The sequence below is a fragment of the Telmatherina bonti genome (genome assembly GCF_933228915.1).
Source record: "Telmatherina bonti genome assembly, chromosome: 8".
NCBI classification, from domain to species: Eukaryota; Metazoa; Chordata; class Actinopteri; order Atheriniformes; family Telmatherinidae; genus Telmatherina; species Telmatherina bonti.
This window is the reverse complement of record NC_136626.1, coordinates 16,705,063-16,724,472: the sequence shown is the minus strand read 5'-3', so window position 1 is coordinate 16,724,472 and position 19,410 is coordinate 16,705,063. Positions and strand designations below refer to the sequence as shown.

The following is a 19,410-nucleotide window of genomic DNA, read 5'->3' as shown; positions in this document are numbered from 1 at the left end:
GTGGAGATCAGCACAGTGAAAAAGTATGTTTACATCCACACAAGATCCCTAGTTAATGAAACCTTTATTGGGATTTGTTAAAATTACCATCCCTTTTTGTTTTACAACTGAAATTGGTGGACTTAGTAAGATGCAGTAAAGATCTGTAGCTTTGAAACATGTGACAGTTTGGCAAATGTGCAACTTTGATATGTTTGACTTCACAATGCAATTAAAGCCCAGGTTCAGTTTTACTTTCTTGCTTTGTAAGAATTCAGTCACATATGTACACCAATAAAAATCCCAATTACAAACCAGTTTTAGTGCTTACAAAGTCAAGAAATTAGGCTTATTTAGAAGCAGTTGAACAAAACTTCCCTTCATTCCTTATTTCATGTGATTAAACAAACTGTCTTTACTTCTAAGTAACAGAGCAACAAAACAAAAATTTAGTCACTTATGAGCATATAAACATACAAAAACACTGCTCAGCTTGGAGCTAAATTACTCTTCACAATTACTTCAAAACAAAAAAAAAAAAGATATGCAACTTCCATGAGAATAGATTTTTCCCAAAGTATCAAAGAGGATAGTTATTTTCATATACAACCACATGATATAGTGTTTGTACAGTACATCGCATGTTGGTTCAATGTAAACAATTCTGTCAGACTGCAGAAATGACTGAGTCACTCAGTGATCTGTCCACTTCACTAACAACAGCATGATGGGCGGTTATCATCACGAGGTGTAAGGACTCTGAGGAGAAAAAGAGGTTTAAGTGACACACTGGTAATTCTGATGGTTCATAAACAGAAGACTCCATACAAAGGTCAGAAATGACCATCGACAATTGAAAAAACAAAAACCCTAAAAAAAAAAATAAAAAAAAAACAAAAAAAATAAAAAACTTAACATACATCAAACTCGTGTCAATGTGAAATACTCATTTGGATCTTGACATGGTGTGAAAAAACAAATCCACTCCTGCAAAGAAAAAAAAAATCCTATTCCACAAAATAATTTACAGTATTACATCCTCCGACATATTTGAACTTATAGACAGCACTGATACCAAAATATACATGAACATTTGTACAAAACAAAGTTGAAAAATATTTGTTCAAAGAAGTCCTGGGTTTGGATTCACTGTCAATGCATCAATTTCCAGTTTGCTTTTCAATATTGGTTGCAAAACGTGTCAAAATAGTGCACTTTCCCCTCTGATGTAAACATGACTACACAGTAAAGAAGAAGTCATCGATGCACAGTATGCCTCACTTCATTGTAGACTAACATCAAGAAAAACACTTTCAGGGAAACATTCCTAAAATGTACAAGGATGAAACCCTTTCAAGGTTTAAAGATAAATACCAAAATGCTTTAAAAATGAAAAAGACAATCCTGTGGTTCCCTTCAGGCTTTGGAAAAAAAAAAAAGCACACCTCAGTGACTGCTCAATGTGAGTGAAACAAGTTGCTTCATGAGGCAGTAGATGCTGCATCCGTGATAAAAAAAATCACTTAAGTAGCAAAAACCAGAACGTCATGGTCAGCTTCATAGTGTGTTCTCAAGATATCAGTAGCAGTAAAGAGGAAACACTTCCAAAAAGTTTGTATGTTGAGCACGTTTATACTGACAATTTGATCAGAGATATGGCTTAAGAGGATGCTGCTTGGGGTGTCGTGGCACATCAATCCCTCCGAGGCAGCTTCAAGTCCTCGCAACAAATTGTACTTCTTAGTCACAGCTAGGTGGCATCTCAGTGTGATCTGCAACACTGCCGTGCAGTGACTGGCTCCATGTGAAACAACAAGAAAGTGACCATGAATTCATGCAGCAAAGAGCAAGAATAACAAGCCAGTTGTGTCTTTTTTTTCCGATGAGATAGAGCAGAAGTAAAATAACAGAAGACATCTACAACACATGTTAAAAAAAAAGAAAAACCTTTAGAGTAGGACAGAAAAATGACTAAGATAAACAAAAATCAATCATATTCTGCACCATGAGAACTAAAAAGCTTCCTCTTAGTCTTTTGATAGTCAACATCAGTTCTTCTGTATCCGTACCTCCAACATTTCATTAAAAAATAGACATTTTTAGGGAAAAAAATATCAATTCATAAGACATAAAACCACATTTTACAGATACAAAAAGTTGACCCTTGGCTATTCCAACAATGAAAACCTCCCTCTTGATGAGCTCCTCATACTTTACAAGTATAATAAATATAATGAAATGCCTGAAGGCAAATATTTACAGTACAAAATTCAAGTAAAACTTTCTTCCACCCTTTTAGCCAGTCACATCTGTACATATGCTTACAGGTTGCAATTCCTCTGGGTCAGACTGGAAACGACTTAGCTTCATGTTATTTCATATGTGAGAGTTAAAAGACTGGAGATGAGTGCAGTAATGAGCTTTCATTTTCTTGCATGTCCTTTTTGAGAAGTTTCCTCTCTGCAGTCAGACTTCTCAGATGCTGCTGGGCCTGGATGTCCAGTGCTTCTTGCTGCCTTACTGCTCTCAGAAAGAGGGGGTCCTGTTTTTTCCGGATGTGATGAAGACATCTCGAGCTCCGTGTCTTCAGTGGTATCCTCTCCATCTGAGCATGGTTCCCATTCATCCTGCTCTTCGCTCTCTGTTGAACCCTGCACAGCAATCTGAGGCACCAGTGTGAACCTCCTCACCACAGGCACGTCCAGTTCCACCTCCTCCCCACTCGGGGGCTGACTGATCACCCAGGCCGTCCTGTGCTGCTGAGGTTGAGGAGTTGTAATGAGACCAGTCACAGTGGTGCTGGTTTTCTCATCTGGCTCATCAAAGCTCACCTCCTGAACAGCCTCCTGCTTCTTAAAGGAGTCTCGCCGCTCTGAAAGGTTGAGCTTCCGCATCACAACCAGCTGCTCTGATCTTTCTGTCCCACATTCCCGCATCCTTTGGCCGCTAATGTAGCCCCCAAGTCTGCTGTGGTCAGCACTTATGTAAAAGCCTCCACTGGCACCTTCAAACTCAGAGTCACCCAGCAGGTCAACCTCACCATAAAAAGGCACTTCCAGTGTGTGCCTGCGGGGGGTGTAAGACTTCTTCTCACCATGATACACTCCAGACAGCTTCTCAGCCGACTGCACCCTCTTCAGCAAAGGGGACCGAGGTGGCTCTGCGCTGCGGGGACGGACAACGTGTCTGACTATGGTAGGGGGTGATAGGGTTTTGCCGTGATATGTGTGAAGGGTTTTGGCAAAACCTGGCAGTGGAGAGGGTGAGCGTTGAGGTGAAAGTGGCTGGTTTGAGGATGAAGAGGAATTGCAGGCCAACGGAGAGGGGGGGATGTTACTAGTCGACTTCCGACGCCCCACCTTAGTATAGCGTTGCGTATTGAGTTTGGAGCCCAGGCCATGGAGTGAGTTGGGTCGGATGTGTGCAGCTGGGGAACTGGGAGAGCTGGAACAAGGAGATGTGCTCTGAGGAGAGACGTTTTCTAGAAAGCAGAAGCAACATTGTTTTCAAATACTGCACATCTAATCATAACCTGCAAACAATTAATGCTACAAAACATGATCATGAGGGTAAATTGACAATGTCAACCTTCTTTGTTTCATTTTCACTCACTCTGAACTTCTGCATCAATAAACTAGAGGTAACAGTTAACTCACCACCACCCTGATGGTCGGGTGCAGGGCTCCGGCAAGGTGTGGAGGGGCCGGGGGAGAGGCTGTGTGTTGGAGAGCCTGGGAGGCTCTCGCTGGAAGAAACGGAGTGATGAAGACCCGAGGAGAAGCTGCGACTGCTGTGCATGACTGTGCTTTGCTTGGACAGTTTCTTCAAGATGCTCCGTCGCCTGAAAGGAATACAAGGCCAAGTGGGACTGAAGGGAACTTCATATGGGTTTATTGCCTTTATTATAAAATATTTTAATTTTTCTTTGCCAAAGCAAATAAATATAATTCTTTTCATAAGTCTCCTCTAGGTGTCACTGTAAGGTGACTGACTTTCTCTGACAATGTTTCTCTGACAGATGGAGAGCGAGACAGGGAATTGATCTTCACCATTAAACAGCAAAACAAAGTCGACAAATGATGAGGGACACTGCAGAGCTGGAGCCAAAAGAGGAAAAGAACAACCAATCCTAAGATCTTTACCTGTCGTAATTATCTCTCTTCTTGCTTTTCTTGCTGCGACGAGCCATCTTTCCTTTGTGTTTGCTCTTCCGGGCTGGACCGACTTTGATTGATGTGTTCTCCAGCGCTATGGTCTGAAGAGCTACCTTATTTCCACTCTGCAGATTTCATGAGAATCAAAGATTAACAAATAAACCACAAAAGCAGCTTCGCCTAAACTGAGAAGCAACTTCTGCGTTTTGCTGTTGTACCTTCAGTAACACTTCTATCATCTCTGGGTGGACCAGGCCTTGAACAGATTCTCCGTTCACGTGGGTGATCAGGTCTCCAGTGCGGAGTCCCGCCTGGTGAGCTGGGCTGCTTTCCTCCACACTCTGTTAGAACAATGTGGAGTGAGGTTTGATTTTAGAATTACATAACTATCTTTTTAAAGCACTTGGGAACACAAAAGCACTTAACATTTGAAACACAGCAGCTAGTTTCAGTTATATGACTTGTTATGCAGATTTTAATAGCTCAATGTCACACCCACCGACACCATGTGATGCACAGTGTAGACGTCGCTGTCACCCATGTAGACACGGATGGCCTGCACGGTGAAGCCATACTTCTTCCCTGAAGTGTGGATGACGATTGGTGGCTTCAGGCTACCAGGGCTGAATGACAGGTCCCTGTTCGGGGACGAGTCACGAGATGAGGGGTTGGAAGACAGCGAGCGCGGGGAGATGGGACTGGGCTGGAGACCACTGGGTGAGTCATCTGAAAAATATGCATTAATATTATTTAAATACAAATAAATTGTTATACGCAGACACAGTGCTGCAGGTGGGCCTTGGTGGGCAAGGCCTACACATTCACAAATATGGGGTTCCCACCCAGAAACTAGCTTTTTTTTTTTTTTTTAAATTTGGATAATTTTGAGTCTAATTTTCATTTAACGATTATTATATAGTGATATTAAATCATCATAAATAAAATCTCTTCCTCTTACTGTCGGCGCTTGTCTCTCCATACATTTGAAAGTTGCTTGTGTGTCTGTACATTAAATTTATGTGCACACAACAATAAAATTCAGAAAGGAACATGTGTCAGGCGTCACGTTGCGAGAATAAACCACTTCCAGAAGCGTGGATGACTCCAGCAACGTGAGACGACCTAGCAGGATAGCAACCACTGCAATCGGTCCCTGGAGACACCGCATCAGCGGCAGGATTACCTCAGCCTGACTCATCTTTACTAAATGCGCATAAAGTCACAATTCCATTTTTACTGAGAGTATTTTAGTATGTTAGGCCTGCTGCAGATGATATTTTACAGAGCTGAAACAAGATGCACATCATTACAAAGGATTAGTCTGGTTGAGCTCTAGTAGCTTTTCTCTAAAATGGACATAAAGGCGACTCTTGTGGAGGTAATTCTATTCTCCGCTGGACTCTGAGGTGATGATGATCTCCGTGTACCTGTAGTGATGATGAGGGACAGGGCTGAGACAGAGGCTGATTTAGGAACCTTTCCTCCACAAGGCAGTCTCTGTCTGTCCGGCGTCTCCAGCTGATTACCAAAGCGCCGAGGGCCTGTTGGTTCCTTTGGCGATGAGTGTTTGGCCCCAGTGCTGTTACTGCGGATCCTGATCCTCCGAAGGTTTGACACGACCACCTCAGCTGCAGGAACATTCAGTGGTAAATACCATCCTAATGTGCTCATTGTTACAGTTGTTTGGAGTTGCTAAAACACTAAACCCCAAACCAAATTCTCACTGCCCTGCATTATCTTTTAAACATTAACTCTCTTTTCGCTAAAACTTAAACAGGCACAACTTGCAGAACTCATTGGCTTTTTTAAAATTTTTTCCTAACCTTAAAAACACTCAGTCACTAAACAGTTTTCGTACTGTGATTCACAACCTTAAACACTGACAGCAACATGTCACCACAACTCCAACACATCGGTCAACAAACAACAACTCACAACCGAACACAGACGTGTCTCATGACGACATTGGACCAACTGTCCATTCAGAGAGCTCAAGTAGAACATGCACATTGTCTACAATGGATGGAAACATACAGGAGGAAGACTACATGTGAACAGTGGAGGACAAAGAGGAAGATGATGAGGAAGAAGGAGAGGTAGACCAAGAAAAAAAAGTCTTCACTGATAAACTGTACATCACTTCCTTGGACAAACCCAATCAGGACTGATTCTCTGTAGCTACCATCATCAGGATAATATAAGAACTGTACTGTTTATTACATTTCTGGCTGTATATGTTTACAATGTATTTCCACCTTTTCAGAGCTGAAAGTTTACAAAATAAGTGGGAAGGACCGCTTCTTTTTCCCTAACTAGAATCACTGATGATGCCAACCAGCTTGTGAAATCCAGCAAATAAAGAATGAAAGCAACGCCAATGCTGATGGAATTAATAGTGTCTCAGTCAAATATTGATCATGTCCTCCAACACAAACTGAGAAAGAAACAAGTGCTCAGATCTGCCTTTGAACAAAACTATGCAAGAGTCAATAATTTGACATAGATGTTGCAGATGTGTATAACCTCCACACACTGATGTTTCCAGTACAATTCTGTAGTTGTAGACCTGCTGTTACTGAAGACTAATAGTTACAGTAGCTAATTTTGTGGTACTATAAACTACATTGTAATGTGCAGTATGTAAATCTAATGTGAATTCAGAGTAAATACAGTCCAGAACTAGCAGTCATGTCATCACAAGGACATGATGACTGAATCTTAGTGACTGATTGTTGAGTAAAGTGGTTTTCTCTTTGCTTTTGTATTACGTGTAGCGTCTAACATATGATCTGTAGTCTATATTTTTGGTTGTTATTTATGATCTGCCACATTTGCCAACTCTGCGGGGGGGATCCCGAGGCGTTCCCAGGCCAGCCGAGAGATATAATTCCTCCATTCCTCAACTGGTTCCTCTCGATGCGGAGGAGCAGCGGCTCTACTCTGAGCCCCTCCCGGATGACTGAGCTCCTCACCCTATCTCTAAGGGTGAGCCCGGCCACCCTGCGGAGGAAACCCATTTCAGCCGCCTGTATACAAGATCTCATTCTTTCGGTCACGACCCACAGCTCATGACCATAGGTGAGGGTAGGAACGTAGATCGACTGGTAAATCGAGAGCTTCGCCTTCTGGCTCAGCTCCTTCTTCACCACGACAGACCGGCGCAGAGCCCGCATTACTGCAGACGCCGCACCGATCCGTCTGTCGATCTCGCGCTCCATCCTTCCCTCACTCGTGAACAAGACCCCGAGATATTTAAACTCCTCCACTTGAGGCAGGACCTGACTCCCGACCCGGAGAGGGCAATCCACCCTATTCCGGCTGAGGACCATGGTCTCAGATTTGGAGATGCTGATTCTCATCCCAGCCGCTTCACACTTGGCCGCGAATCGCTCAAGCGAGAGCTGGAGATCATGACCAGATGAAGCCAACAGGACCACGTCATCCGCAAAAAGCAGAGACCCAATCCTTAAGCCACCAAGTCGGATCCCCTCAACCCCTCGGCTGCGCCTAGAAATTCTGTCCATATAAGTTATGAACAGAATCGGTGATAAAGGGCAGCCTTGGCGGAGTCCAACCCTCACCGGAAACGAATCCGACTTACTACCGGCAATGCGGACCAAGCTCTGACACCTGTCGTACAGGGACCGGACAGCTCGTACAAGGGGGTCCAGTACCCCATACTCCCGGAGTACCCCCCACAGGAGCCCCCGGGGGACACGGTCGAATGCCTTCTCCAGGTCCACAAAGCACATGTAGACTGGTTGGGCAAACTCCCATGCCCCCTCCAGGACCCCACAGAGGGTATAGAGCTGGTCCACTGTTCCGCGACCAGGACGAAAACCACACTGCTCCTCCTCAATCCGGGATTCAACTATCCGGCGGACCCTCCTCTCCAGGACCCCTGAATAGACCTTACCAGGGAGGCTGAGGAGTGTGATTCCCCTGTAATTGGAACACACCCTCCGGTCCCCCTTCTTAAAAAGGGGGACCACCACCCCAGTCTGCCAATCCAGCGGTACTGCCCCTGATGTCCACGCAATGCTGCAGAGGCGTGTCAGCCAGGACAGCCCCACAGCATCCAGAGCCTTAAGGAACTCCGGGCGGATCTCATCCACCCCGGGGCCTTGCCGCCAAGGAGCTTTTTGACCACCTCAGCGACTTCAGCCCCAGAGATAGGAGAGTCCACCCCTGAGTCCGCCAGCTCTGCTTCCTCATCGGAAGACGTGTTGGTAGGATTGAGGAGGTCTTCGAAGTATTCCTTCCACCGGACCACTACGTCTCGAGTTGAGGTCAGCAGCTCCCCATCTCCACTGTACACAGTATTGATGGAGCACTGCTTCCCCCTCCTGAGCCGCCGGATGGTGGACCAGAATCTCCTCGAAGCCGTCCGGAAGTCTTTCTCCATGGCCTCGCCGAACTCCTCCCATGCCCGAGTTTTTGCCTCGGCAACAGCCGAAGCCACATGCTGCTTAGCCTGCCGGTACCCATCAGCTGCCTCCAGAGTCCCACAGGCCAAGAAGGCTCGATAGGACTCCTTCTTCAGCTTGACGGCATCCCTCACTGTCGGTGTCCACCAACGAGTCCTGGGATTACCGCCACGACAGGCACCAACGACCTTACAGCCACAGCTCCGGCCGGCCGCCTCAGCAATAGAGGCACGGAACACAGCCCATTCGGACTCAATGTCCCCCGCCTCATTCGGGACATGGTTGAAGCTCTGCTGAAGGTGGGAGTTGAAGCTCGCTCTGACGGGGGACTCAGCCAGACGTTCCCAGCAGACCCTCACAACACGTTTGGGTCTGCCAAATCTGACCGGCCTCCTCCCCCACCAGCTGAGCCAACTCACCACCAGGTGGTGATCAGTTGACAGCTCCGCCCCCCTCTTCACCCGAGTGTCCAAGGCATGTGGCCGCAGGTCCGACGATACGACTACAAAATCGATCATCCAACTGCGGCCCAGGGAATCCTGATGCCAGGTGTACATATGGACACTCTTATGTTGGAACATGGTGTTCGTTATGGACAATCCATGACGAGCACAGAAGTCCAATAACAAAACACCCTTTGGGTTCAGAGGGGGGGGACCATGCCTCCCAATCACTCCCCTCCAGGTCTCACTGTCATTGCCCACGTGAGCATTGAAGTCCCCCAGCAGAACAATGGAGTCCCCAGAAGGAGCACCCTCCAGCACTCCCTCCAAGGACTCCAGAAAGGGTGGGTACTCTGAACTGCTGTTTGGTGCATAAGCACAGACAACAGTCAGGACCCGTCCCCCCACCCGGAGGCGGAGGGAAACTACCCTTTCATCCACTGGGGTAAACCCCAACGTGCAGGCACCAAGCTGGGGGCTGATGAGAATGCCCACACCTGCTCGGCGCCTCCCACCATGAGCAACTCCAGAGTGGAAGAAAGTCCAGCCCCTTTCGAGGGTACTGGTTCCATAGCCCAAGCCATGCGTCGAGGTGAGTCCAACTATATCTAGCCGGAACCGCTCAACCTCGCGCACAAGCTCAGGCTCCTTCCCCACCAGAGAGGTGACGTTCCACGTCCCTAGAGCCAGCTTCTGCAGCCGGGGATCGGACCGCCAGGGTCCCCGCCCCTCGCTGCCGCCCAGCTCACACTGCACCCGACCCCTACGGCTCCTCCCGCAGATGGTGAGCCCACGGGAGGTGGGGCCCATGTAACCCTTTCGGGCTGAGCCCGACCGGGCCCCATGGGCGAAGGCCCGGCCACCAGACGCTCGCTCTCGTACCCCACCTCCAGGCCTGGCTCCAGAGGGGGGGCCCGGTAACCCGCGTCCGGGCAAGGGAACATTCATGCCCAGGTTGGTCGTCATCGTAGAGGTCGATAAGCCGTGCTTGGTCTGGTCCCTCCCCAAATGTTGGCAAATGTGGCTGGGGAGAGGGAAGTCTGGGCTTCCCTGCTTAGGCTGCTGCCCCCGCGACCCGACTCCGGATAAGCGGCAGAAGATGGATGGATGGATGGATTTATGATCTGAACACACTGGTTCTGAAGACAGGATTACTGATTGCAAGTCTATGGTTCTGTCAATATAGTTTGACTTTTTGGATTTGTTTTCAAGGTTTTGAGGATGACAAGCTGAAGTTCCAGGAAAAGGGTTTTATCAACTGTGGAATACTGTAATACAGTTGTGTCATGCAGGAGGTGTGGGTTTACCCTCATCATCAGTGGAGAGTGCGAAACGTGGCATCGTCTCCAGGCTGTGAGTGCTGCTCATCACCAGAGGACTGGTGCTTCTCTCAGACTGGGAAGAGCTGGACGAGGCCCGAGGGCGCAGACTGCAGACAAAGGCCAGTTTGATGATTAAAATCAGGTGGTACATGATCAAGTGACAAACAACACAGTGAATCGGTCATGTGTTGTAAAACACAAGAGCTCCAGGTGCAAGTTAGTTGTTTATTTCTGGTCTGTTTTAGCAGCTTTCCACATGAAATCCAGCGAAGGAAAAAAGCACTAAATAATCCTTTAGACAAATAAAATACAAGGAGATTATGAAGTGGAACATATTTTGTGTACCTGGCCATGCGCCCAGAATGTCTGCTTTCTACACTGCAATCTGCCGGGCTTGGGGAGGGGCCGAGTCCACCCACATCTCCACGGTCTTCTTTATCTTCACTGTGACTGCGGTCCGAAGAGAAACTCAGGTTGGACGGTGTTGCCAGATGTTCTGTGCTGCTGTAAACCTTGAGAAATAAACAGAAGAAAGGATAAGGAGTAAAAAGCTGGACTGATTTTTTACATCCTTGCTGGATCAAATCAAATCAAACTTTATTTGTATAGTACTTTTCATACAAAAGCATATCAAAGTGCTTTACGACATAAAAATAAAAAACTGTTTCAATCAGTTTTGAAGACAGATGTCTTTTAACTGATTTTACTTTTTTTTTTTTTTTTTATCCCTGCATGCATCTTTTTGACGTATCACGTCTGACAGATGCAAATGTGTTGCAGTAGCCATGTGGGCTACAACACAATATGCAAAGCAAAGGTAGAATGTACCACAGCAGTGTTTACCTTGCTGAAGCGATGTGACCAGGAGGAAAACTGTCTGATTTCCAAAGATGACTCATCATCATTGGTTTCCTCGTCTTCATCAGATGCTAAATGATGGTAGCGATCTGAACGAGCTGATTACAGAAAAGACACTAAGCGCCACAGAAAATTTTACATCCATCACATTAATCGCATTTGTCATCTAACATACTTTTAACAACAATGTTTTCAGAAAAGTGTTTGACATATACTGACTTCTTTGGGACACAAATACAACATGAGCACAGGATAAATGCATGAGGTTGGTCTTGCACTGGTTAACACATAATATTCTGTTAACAATATCAGACTTACTGTCAAAGTAGCTTGTGTCATCCTCTGCCTCCAGCTGAGGAATGAACTCAGCTTTTTGACGGAGGAGTCCGTTCCAGTCTAAACCCAGGAAGAACGGGTGCTGCTTCACTTCGGAGGCTCCACCTACAACCACACAGTTTTTAGTCATTTAATAAGTCATTGTGTTTAGTGATGCAAAATGAGACAAGACAAGTTTACTTGGATGTTTCAACAACAGATGATTCAAAATGCTTTTTAGAAACATTAGACAATAAAAAGCACAAATTTAAATAAAAAACTAAAGAGAAAGGAAACAGAATGAACATTTTATAAGTACAGTATTAAAAACATTAAAACAAACTAATTAAATAAATAAGAATATTAAAATGCAGCTGAGAACAAACAATCTGAGTCTGAAACACTTATCAATAATAAACTTTCATTCATTTTCTGAACCACTTAATCCAATTCAGGATCGCGGGGAAGCTGGAGCCTACCACAACTGGCTTTGGGCGACAGGCAGGGTACACCCTGGACAGCTCGCCAGTCCATCGCAGGGCCACACAGAGACACACAACCACTCACGCTCACACTCATTCTTATGGGCAATTCAGAGTAACCAATTGACCTAATGTGCATGTCTTTGGATGGTGGGAGGAAGCCGAGTACCCGGAGAGAACCCATGCATACACGGGGAGAACATGCAAACTCCACACAGAAAGGCCACTGACTGAACCCCCCCCCCCCCCCCCCAGCCAAGGATCGAACCAGTGACCTTCTTGCTGTGAGACCACAGTACTAAACTTGCATTTCTTAATTTAGTCTATTGTCCTACTTCCCTTAATTTTTCTTGTCAATTTGAACTCAACATCTGAATGAAATCTTTAAAAAAGTTTCACAACTGAATACAAAAATCTAGTATCAAGTCTTATTGTTTTTCAGGGAACAGCATGAACATTAGGCAAACACCAATAATATTCATATTTATTGACTCGTACCCGTTCCCAGTCGATCTAAAGGGCTCTGCCTCAGCAGACGAGTGATCAGGTCCTGGGCGTCAGCAGGCAAGGCATCGTCTCCTTCTGGCCAGATGATTTCATCTGATCAAAGGAATAGGTCACATATCACCAAAGATTATGAATAGTAAACCAGTAACATCCACATTCAATAATTCTAAAGATACACATATAAAATAATTAGCATGTGTATTATATAGTAATTACATGTTTGAATGTACTTTATTTTATTTACTGCAGTGTAACTGGAAGTACTATTTCGCTTTTATTTGGGTTTAATTTGATGTTTTTAAGTGCTTGGAGGATTTCCATTTTTACTTATTACATAAAAACATAATACAGCATAAACATATAAACGCCTCTCATACTAAATCTCACCACTGACAACTTGTCCAAAAAGCTCTTCAGGGGTGTCTCCAAAAAATGGGACACAGCCCACCAGGAACTCATAGAGGATAATTCCCATGGCCCACCAGTCCACTGGCTTTCCATAACCCTGTCTGAGGATCACCTCTGGAGCAATATATTCCGGAGTGCCACACACCTGCAAAAGCAAACCAACAAAGATCAGGCTGGTCAAAGGTCTGTCATTTCTGTCATACCTGCTGTCCAACAATACTATTATTCTTCGCTTCTGCAAGTTTTCTCTTCCATCTATGAGTGTCTCACCTGTTTGTCAACAAACTCTCTTGTGTCCTTCTCCATGTGACCCTCATAGAGGTTGGTGGTCATGTTCATCAAGCCAATTTTCGACAGGCCAAAGTCAGTCAACTTGATGTGGCCCATAGATGTGATCAACAAACTGTTGGATGTTGTAAAAGGTTGTAAAAGTGTAAAAGGAGGAAATAAAAAAAAAATCCTGATAGTTTCTGGATGTAATTGTTGTTGGTTCAGGCATTTAAACAGAACAGTGCAGAGTGTTGGTTTCATGCAGAGATGGAAACAGGAGAAAAGCAGGAGTTTAAATGCTCTCACTTGTCAGGTTTAAGATCGCGATGCACGATGCCGTAGTTGTGGAGGTACTCCAATGCCAGGACTGTTTCAGCAAAGTACATCCTTGACATTTCTACAGGCAGGGGGCCCATGTTCTTTAGTAAGTTGGCACAATCTCCACCTAGACAAGACAAAAACATTTTGCTTTTCACTTTATTGCTATCAGATTTCATATTAAAACATTTTCATTAGATGTTTAAGAGTCACTCTTGAACTTGTTAGTAACAAAGTATATAACTAGTTGTTGCCTTTAAACTGTTCCATTTAAATGGTATGAAGTATAGAAACACACTGGTTGCAACTGAGTCTCTGCACTTTACCTTCCACATACTCCATCACCATGCAGAGGTGGCGCCGTGTCTCAAAGGAACAGAACATGGACACAACAAAAGGGTTCTCAGCAAAGGTTAGAATATCCCGCTCCACAAACGCCTGCTGGATTTGGTTCCTCAGCACCAGATTCTGACGATTTATCTTCTTCATGGCAAAACGTTGGCGGGTCTCCTTGTGACGTACCAGATACACTGCCCTGTTGGCAAAACAATCATTTGCAATGAACTCCTCCCTGAGAATGACGGCTACTTTTACCATTTCATGTTAATTGTGATGGCTGTGTCTACAGCCACACATGGGTGACCAAATGCATTACACATACACTTAGATTTATTTTTGTTTAACCAGGATTTAATTTGCAGACCAATATTTTTTATCAGACATCCATTTCATATAGCATCACAAACATTCTGAAAGAGCGCGCATTTTAGTTTGTTGTGATGGTTTTCATTAGTTTTTTCCTTGAGTTTCAGTGGCTCCAGTCCCTTGGCTGTGAACCAGCAGGTGGCCACGGGGTGGAGCCAGCTAATTGGACCGAACCAGTGGCAGAGATGGGAGGGGGAATTTAGAGTTTTCTTGTGTTCATTTAGTTATGTTTTTGTGTGTCATCCCTTTTGTCTGTTTTGTTTGGGCTGATCAGCCACTATTTAAGTTTATCCTTGTGTGTCATTTGTTAGGTCAGTTTGTTTCATTTTGTTTGAGTTACTTCTGTTACAAATTCTTTGATTATAGTTTTGTTAAGTTGACCTCTTTTATAGGCCTGATTTATTCATTCGTGTTAAAACAACTTTTTTTTTTTTTTTAGGTCAAAGTAAAACAAAAAAACCTATTTTTTTAACTTTAACCTGTGCCTGACTGCTTTACTGCTCGGCCCATCACATTAATTCACAACCAACTTTTGAACAAAAGCCACTTTTCATCTCCAAACAATTATTTCACAGCTAATTTACAATGTGAGGAAAGAATGGTTGATATTACTTCTTACCCATAAGCACCGTTACTGATGAGTTTGATGGTCTCAAAGTCGCTCTCAAGAGGTTTTCTTCTAGTTGGAGTAAGCGTCTGTGGGGCTTTGATCTATGAAGTTTAAACAATAACACAATGACTGGGTTAAGTCCTAATAAAACGCCTTATGTGCTTTGTTGCTACATTATACCAGAAGCCAAATAGCTGTCAAAATACTTAATACAGTTTTTAAATATTTTCCATCTGTGTAATGTATTCTAAATAAAAAAATGGACTTGAACTCAACATTTGAAATGCTGCTGCCCTGGAAAAAATGTCTTGAAATTGTGACTGAAATTGCTGTCACACTTTTGAGAGCAATTCGATGTTGACTTTAATCTTAAATGTGCCTCAGCTTCCTGTAACCCACTTATCTAAAATAATACACTGGTTTAAAATATTTATGGTATCTTTTTACACTAAACTGGGTCACTGCATTTCAGGAAAACAAAAAACACACACAAAAAAAAAAGTCATGAACCCCTGGAGGCACAGTTGGAACAACACTCAACAGAAGTTCCCCAAAAACATTTTAAAACAATAAATGGGTTTACAAAAAAAAATTAAGACTTTTTTGTTTTTAAACCTCAAACTATGTTGTGTTTTTTCCCCAATATCAAATATAAATGTACCTCTGCAGGAGCATCTGGTTCCACTGATACTGAAGGACTGGCGTCATACTGTTCAAGCTGTACCATGTCTGGAAATAACACAAGACAGTGTTTAATATTACAACATATTTCTTCAATTTCCACTAATAATCACTCATGATCCATCTCTTAGTCCATTTTCCCACAGTAGTTAGAAACTTTCCTGTGAACCCAAACCAAATGTAACAGAAATTGTTGTTTTTCAAACCATTTAAAGTTCTGCACATTAGCACAGTCCTTTGCGTACTCTATCATCAGTATAAACTCAACCAGTGTGTCAAAGCCATGGTTTCCATCCCAGTTTGTATGAATGGCCTGTGTGTGACAAATCCATTTTCTGCAGGAAATCTTTTTTGCAATCAGCCACCATGAATTGATTCTTAGACAATCACTTCAAAGAACAACACAATCTTTATTAAAGGGAACTTGATGGCAAGCTACCATGGCAACGACTTCAGAATTACGTACTACCTCCTTGTCTAGAATGCAAAACATTAAAGTTTCACTTGTTTAACAAAAGATAAAATTGTTTTTAATGTAAAATACATTTCTGGATTTGAACAGCCAATAATAAATTATGTGGAAAAAAATCAAATATGAACGGAATCAATCAAATTCAACAGACTTTTGTCCCTTCTTCCTATACCCCTCTGTGTGTGCCCAAATTGCACTTTCTCAGAGGTTTGGACTTATAAAGGCAGCAAAGTAAGAGCCAAAGCTTTGTTAGCTACATCAGCTAGCATACTACATCAAAATCCAATACGCACATAAATGTTAGTGATATTAATGAATCGATGCTGCCCAGTCCCCATTTACAGGCACTGTGCTTTGAAGCCATGGCTTCAGGGAAAGTCTGAAGAAAGGGGTTTGGAGTAATAGATTTTGTATTTTCTAAATGTAACTTGCTCGAACCATTTTTCCAGGATCTCCTACCCTTGAGAAGGCAAACAAAAATAAAGATTTTATTTAGCAAATACAATAGCCCGTTACAGATGAGTGTTTGTATTCATAGTGTAGCTGGACATTAGTGATTAATGATGCTGGCTTACATTAAATAACACTTTAATCCCACAGGGCACATCAAAACTTAATCAGATCAGCTGATCCACATGGAATACATGTCTTAGGATAAAGTATGGGATCTTAAATTGCTGTCTTCACAAGAACTGTGTGTGTTCTCCTGATAAGGCTAATTAGCACACTACTTCAAACAGGTTTTTATCCAAACATATCTGTTTGTGGATGCTACATATTTCTTATTACCTGGAACTTGTTAACTATAAGTGTTAAAAAACTAATGATGATTTCCTGTGAATCATCTAAATGTTATTTCATGCAGTTTTGCTCTGATCATCAAACCTAAGCGTCTGCAACCTGCAACTCCAGAGTGGCTCTGTGGAACTTCTACAGTGGCTCCTGATAACACTGACTAAAAAACAAATAAACTATTTTTATTTGAAAGAATATTGAGATATTTACAAATGCAGGTCTTTTCAATTTTTTTTTTTTTTTTTTTTAATGGAATGATTTAATCAAATTTCCACAATATAATGACACTAAGATCCATCTTTCATGTCATTCGGCTGAAAACTAGCAGCTTTTGTCTTTTTATTTTTATAAATACACATAACTTTCACCAAATATCTACATCCTAAAGAGAAAAATGTATCCTCTTTTTCAAAAGTTTTACTTTTTTTTCCTTATTTTAAAACTTAGCTTTTCAGTAGCTTCCACTACTTTTAAACCTCTGCTGCGTATATTTTCTAATTAACTGTGTTAAAAAGTGTATCTACAGAATTAAAGTAGATGACATGAATGCCACTTTATCTTTAGAAATGTGAATTTAAAAAATCTATTATCTACTTGTTGTCATGGCAACACACAGACAGCAATAAGAAAACTTTGTGTGGATACAGTTTGGACTCTTTCCACCCCAAAGTAAATTATATGTGAAACTTGGCTTAATAAGTGAGATTTTCTTTACCTTCTAGCAGGTCTCGAGTCAGACCCAGCTGGCTGATGATGTAGCGCGGGATGTCTGTCTTGATCCCCTGGCCCACTTTAGCATGACCCTCTGCTGCTTCAAGTAGGTGATAAAACTCCTCTGGGTCAAATTCCTGTCAGTAGCATCCCAGAGTAATTAATGCTGAGAGCTTAAGAACATTATCCTGCCAGAGTGAACGTAAAGCAGGAAACTACTAAACTAAGCATGTAATCTATCACTGGTTCAACTCAAAGTCACTGTGGTTGTAAAGTTGATTAGTTTCAGCCAAAAGGCTTTAAATTCAGTCACTACTGATTTACTACTTGTTATCATTCCTAATTCCCAACAATAATCTTAATTCAATGATCAGAGGAAATAAGAACAGTGGATATAATGTTACTGCTAACAACCTACAAATCATAAAGTGGCTAAGAGTTTGGTTCATAAATCTAATAAAGGAGGTCCATCACACACAAAACTATTAAATATTTTCAAGCCACAGCTTGGATATAATGTCATCATAAATACATTTAATGTATTTTTTGTAAACTGTACAAAAGATACATTAAATGTATCTTTAAGTAAATACATGAGAAAAAAAAAATTTTTCATGTGAAAGCAACAATCTTCTTAAAGAATAAAAGGTCAGAATTTCATTTCATTCCTGCACTGGAGAGACAACACTTTAACCCATTTCCAAACAAAGTAATCTTGTTTTCAATCAGGAAGAGCTTTGCCTCTTCCACGGCTTACCAGACATTCAAGGAGACGAGCTGGCCGAGAGATTATGATGAGGATCTTCCGCACCAGCTGGATGATGACAGTTACCTCCTCGCTTTCAGAGCGTTCATAGGCCTAGAAAACAAAAAAAAAAAAAAAGGAGGGAGTGAGGTCAAAAACAAGTGCCAGAAAACTTTTGTGGGTGGGGGGGGTATTAATATTGTGGCAAAAGTATAATTTCCCCATTCCCCCAGTTTTCCACAGCAATTTTCATGGTTTAAAGCATAAAAACATGTCTTGTGCAAATTTTTAATGATAAATAAATGAAGGATTTGGCAAATGATCCAACAGACCTTTTTGTATCCATTGAAAATAGCAAACAAAGGTTAAACAAGGTATCATACTAAATGTAACTACCTACACTATTGAAAAAAAAAAGCCTCAAGCAAGCACTCAGATTTATTGAAACATGAAGTATAAATACGTGAAACATTGTGTTCCCAGAGAATGGGATTAAGAGAAATATGAAAACAGACACTGACAGAATTACATCAGTGATGAGATCACTTTAAACCAAGAGGAATTATTTGAATAATCACTGTGTGGGTCTGCATTAGTTTGCATCAGAGACTGAACAGAAAGGTGGGAGGGATGCTCTGTTGTGATTGGTGGTTTGAATTAGGCTAAGTCGAAGGATTAGTTGCTAGCATTGGGCTTGTCACCATTGCTAAAACAATCTAGCAAAAACCCAAAGGGTGAGGGGTCTTCATGTATCCTTATGGAATATCTTGTATATGAGAGGAGACATTATGTACTTGTGAAACTGCGGCAGCACAGTACACAATACTGCACATTTAGTCTAGAGATGGTGTGCACAGCTAAGTTTAGCTTGGTATTATCAGGTGAAACAGGTAGAGATGACTATCCTGATTCCTGAACAGAAAAAAAAACATCTACATCATCATCTCCAAGATTTACTGCATTCATGTAACTTTCCTCTGATTTTCCTCTGAAAGTTGCCATAGTCACTGTTTATATGTCAGGTTGTGTGGTATGTATCTCATCCTGTGAAAGAGGCACACCACGAAAATGTCAGAAAGAAGGAGTGTAAGAAGAGATTCTTGTTATAGTCACAAGGCCAATTCCTGGTTGAATATATCATACAGTGCAAAACACAGAAGCCTGATGTGCTCACTGAGTGTTTAATCGGCTTGATGAATCTGGTCATT

The 19,410-nt window shown here is 42.6% G+C and overlaps 1 protein-coding gene across 1 annotated transcript in view; it reads right to left on the bottom strand.

The window, feature by feature from the left end:
- Window positions 1-2,402: 2,402 nt before the first annotated feature.
- mast3b (microtubule associated serine/threonine kinase 3b) overlaps window positions 2,403-19,410 on the bottom strand; it is a gene marked incomplete at its 3' end in the record, with an annotated part of 33,964 nt that continues 16,956 nt past the window's right edge. Inside the window, exons 10-28 of the mRNA XM_079245597.1 lie at window positions 18,215-18,316; window positions 17,462-17,594; window positions 15,460-15,527; window positions 14,808-14,899; window positions 13,810-14,018; window positions 13,472-13,610; window positions 13,166-13,298; window positions 12,875-13,040; window positions 12,479-12,580; window positions 11,502-11,624; window positions 11,169-11,281; window positions 10,671-10,837; window positions 10,311-10,432; window positions 5,561-5,761; window positions 4,633-4,859; window positions 4,352-4,474; window positions 4,122-4,258; window positions 3,636-3,820; window positions 2,403-3,460 (exon numbers count right to left, since the gene is read on the bottom strand). Coding sequence (XP_079101723.1) covers window positions 2,403-3,460; window positions 3,636-3,820; window positions 4,122-4,258; window positions 4,352-4,474; window positions 4,633-4,859; window positions 5,561-5,761; window positions 10,311-10,432; window positions 10,671-10,837; window positions 11,169-11,281; window positions 11,502-11,624; window positions 12,479-12,580; window positions 12,875-13,040; window positions 13,166-13,298; window positions 13,472-13,610; window positions 13,810-14,018; window positions 14,808-14,899; window positions 15,460-15,527; window positions 17,462-17,594; window positions 18,215-18,316 — 3,600 coding nt within the window. The remainder of the gene's footprint in view (window positions 3,461-3,635; window positions 3,821-4,121; window positions 4,259-4,351; window positions 4,475-4,632; window positions 4,860-5,560; window positions 5,762-10,310; window positions 10,433-10,670; window positions 10,838-11,168; window positions 11,282-11,501; window positions 11,625-12,478; window positions 12,581-12,874; window positions 13,041-13,165; window positions 13,299-13,471; window positions 13,611-13,809; window positions 14,019-14,807; window positions 14,900-15,459; window positions 15,528-17,461; window positions 17,595-18,214; window positions 18,317-19,410) is intronic.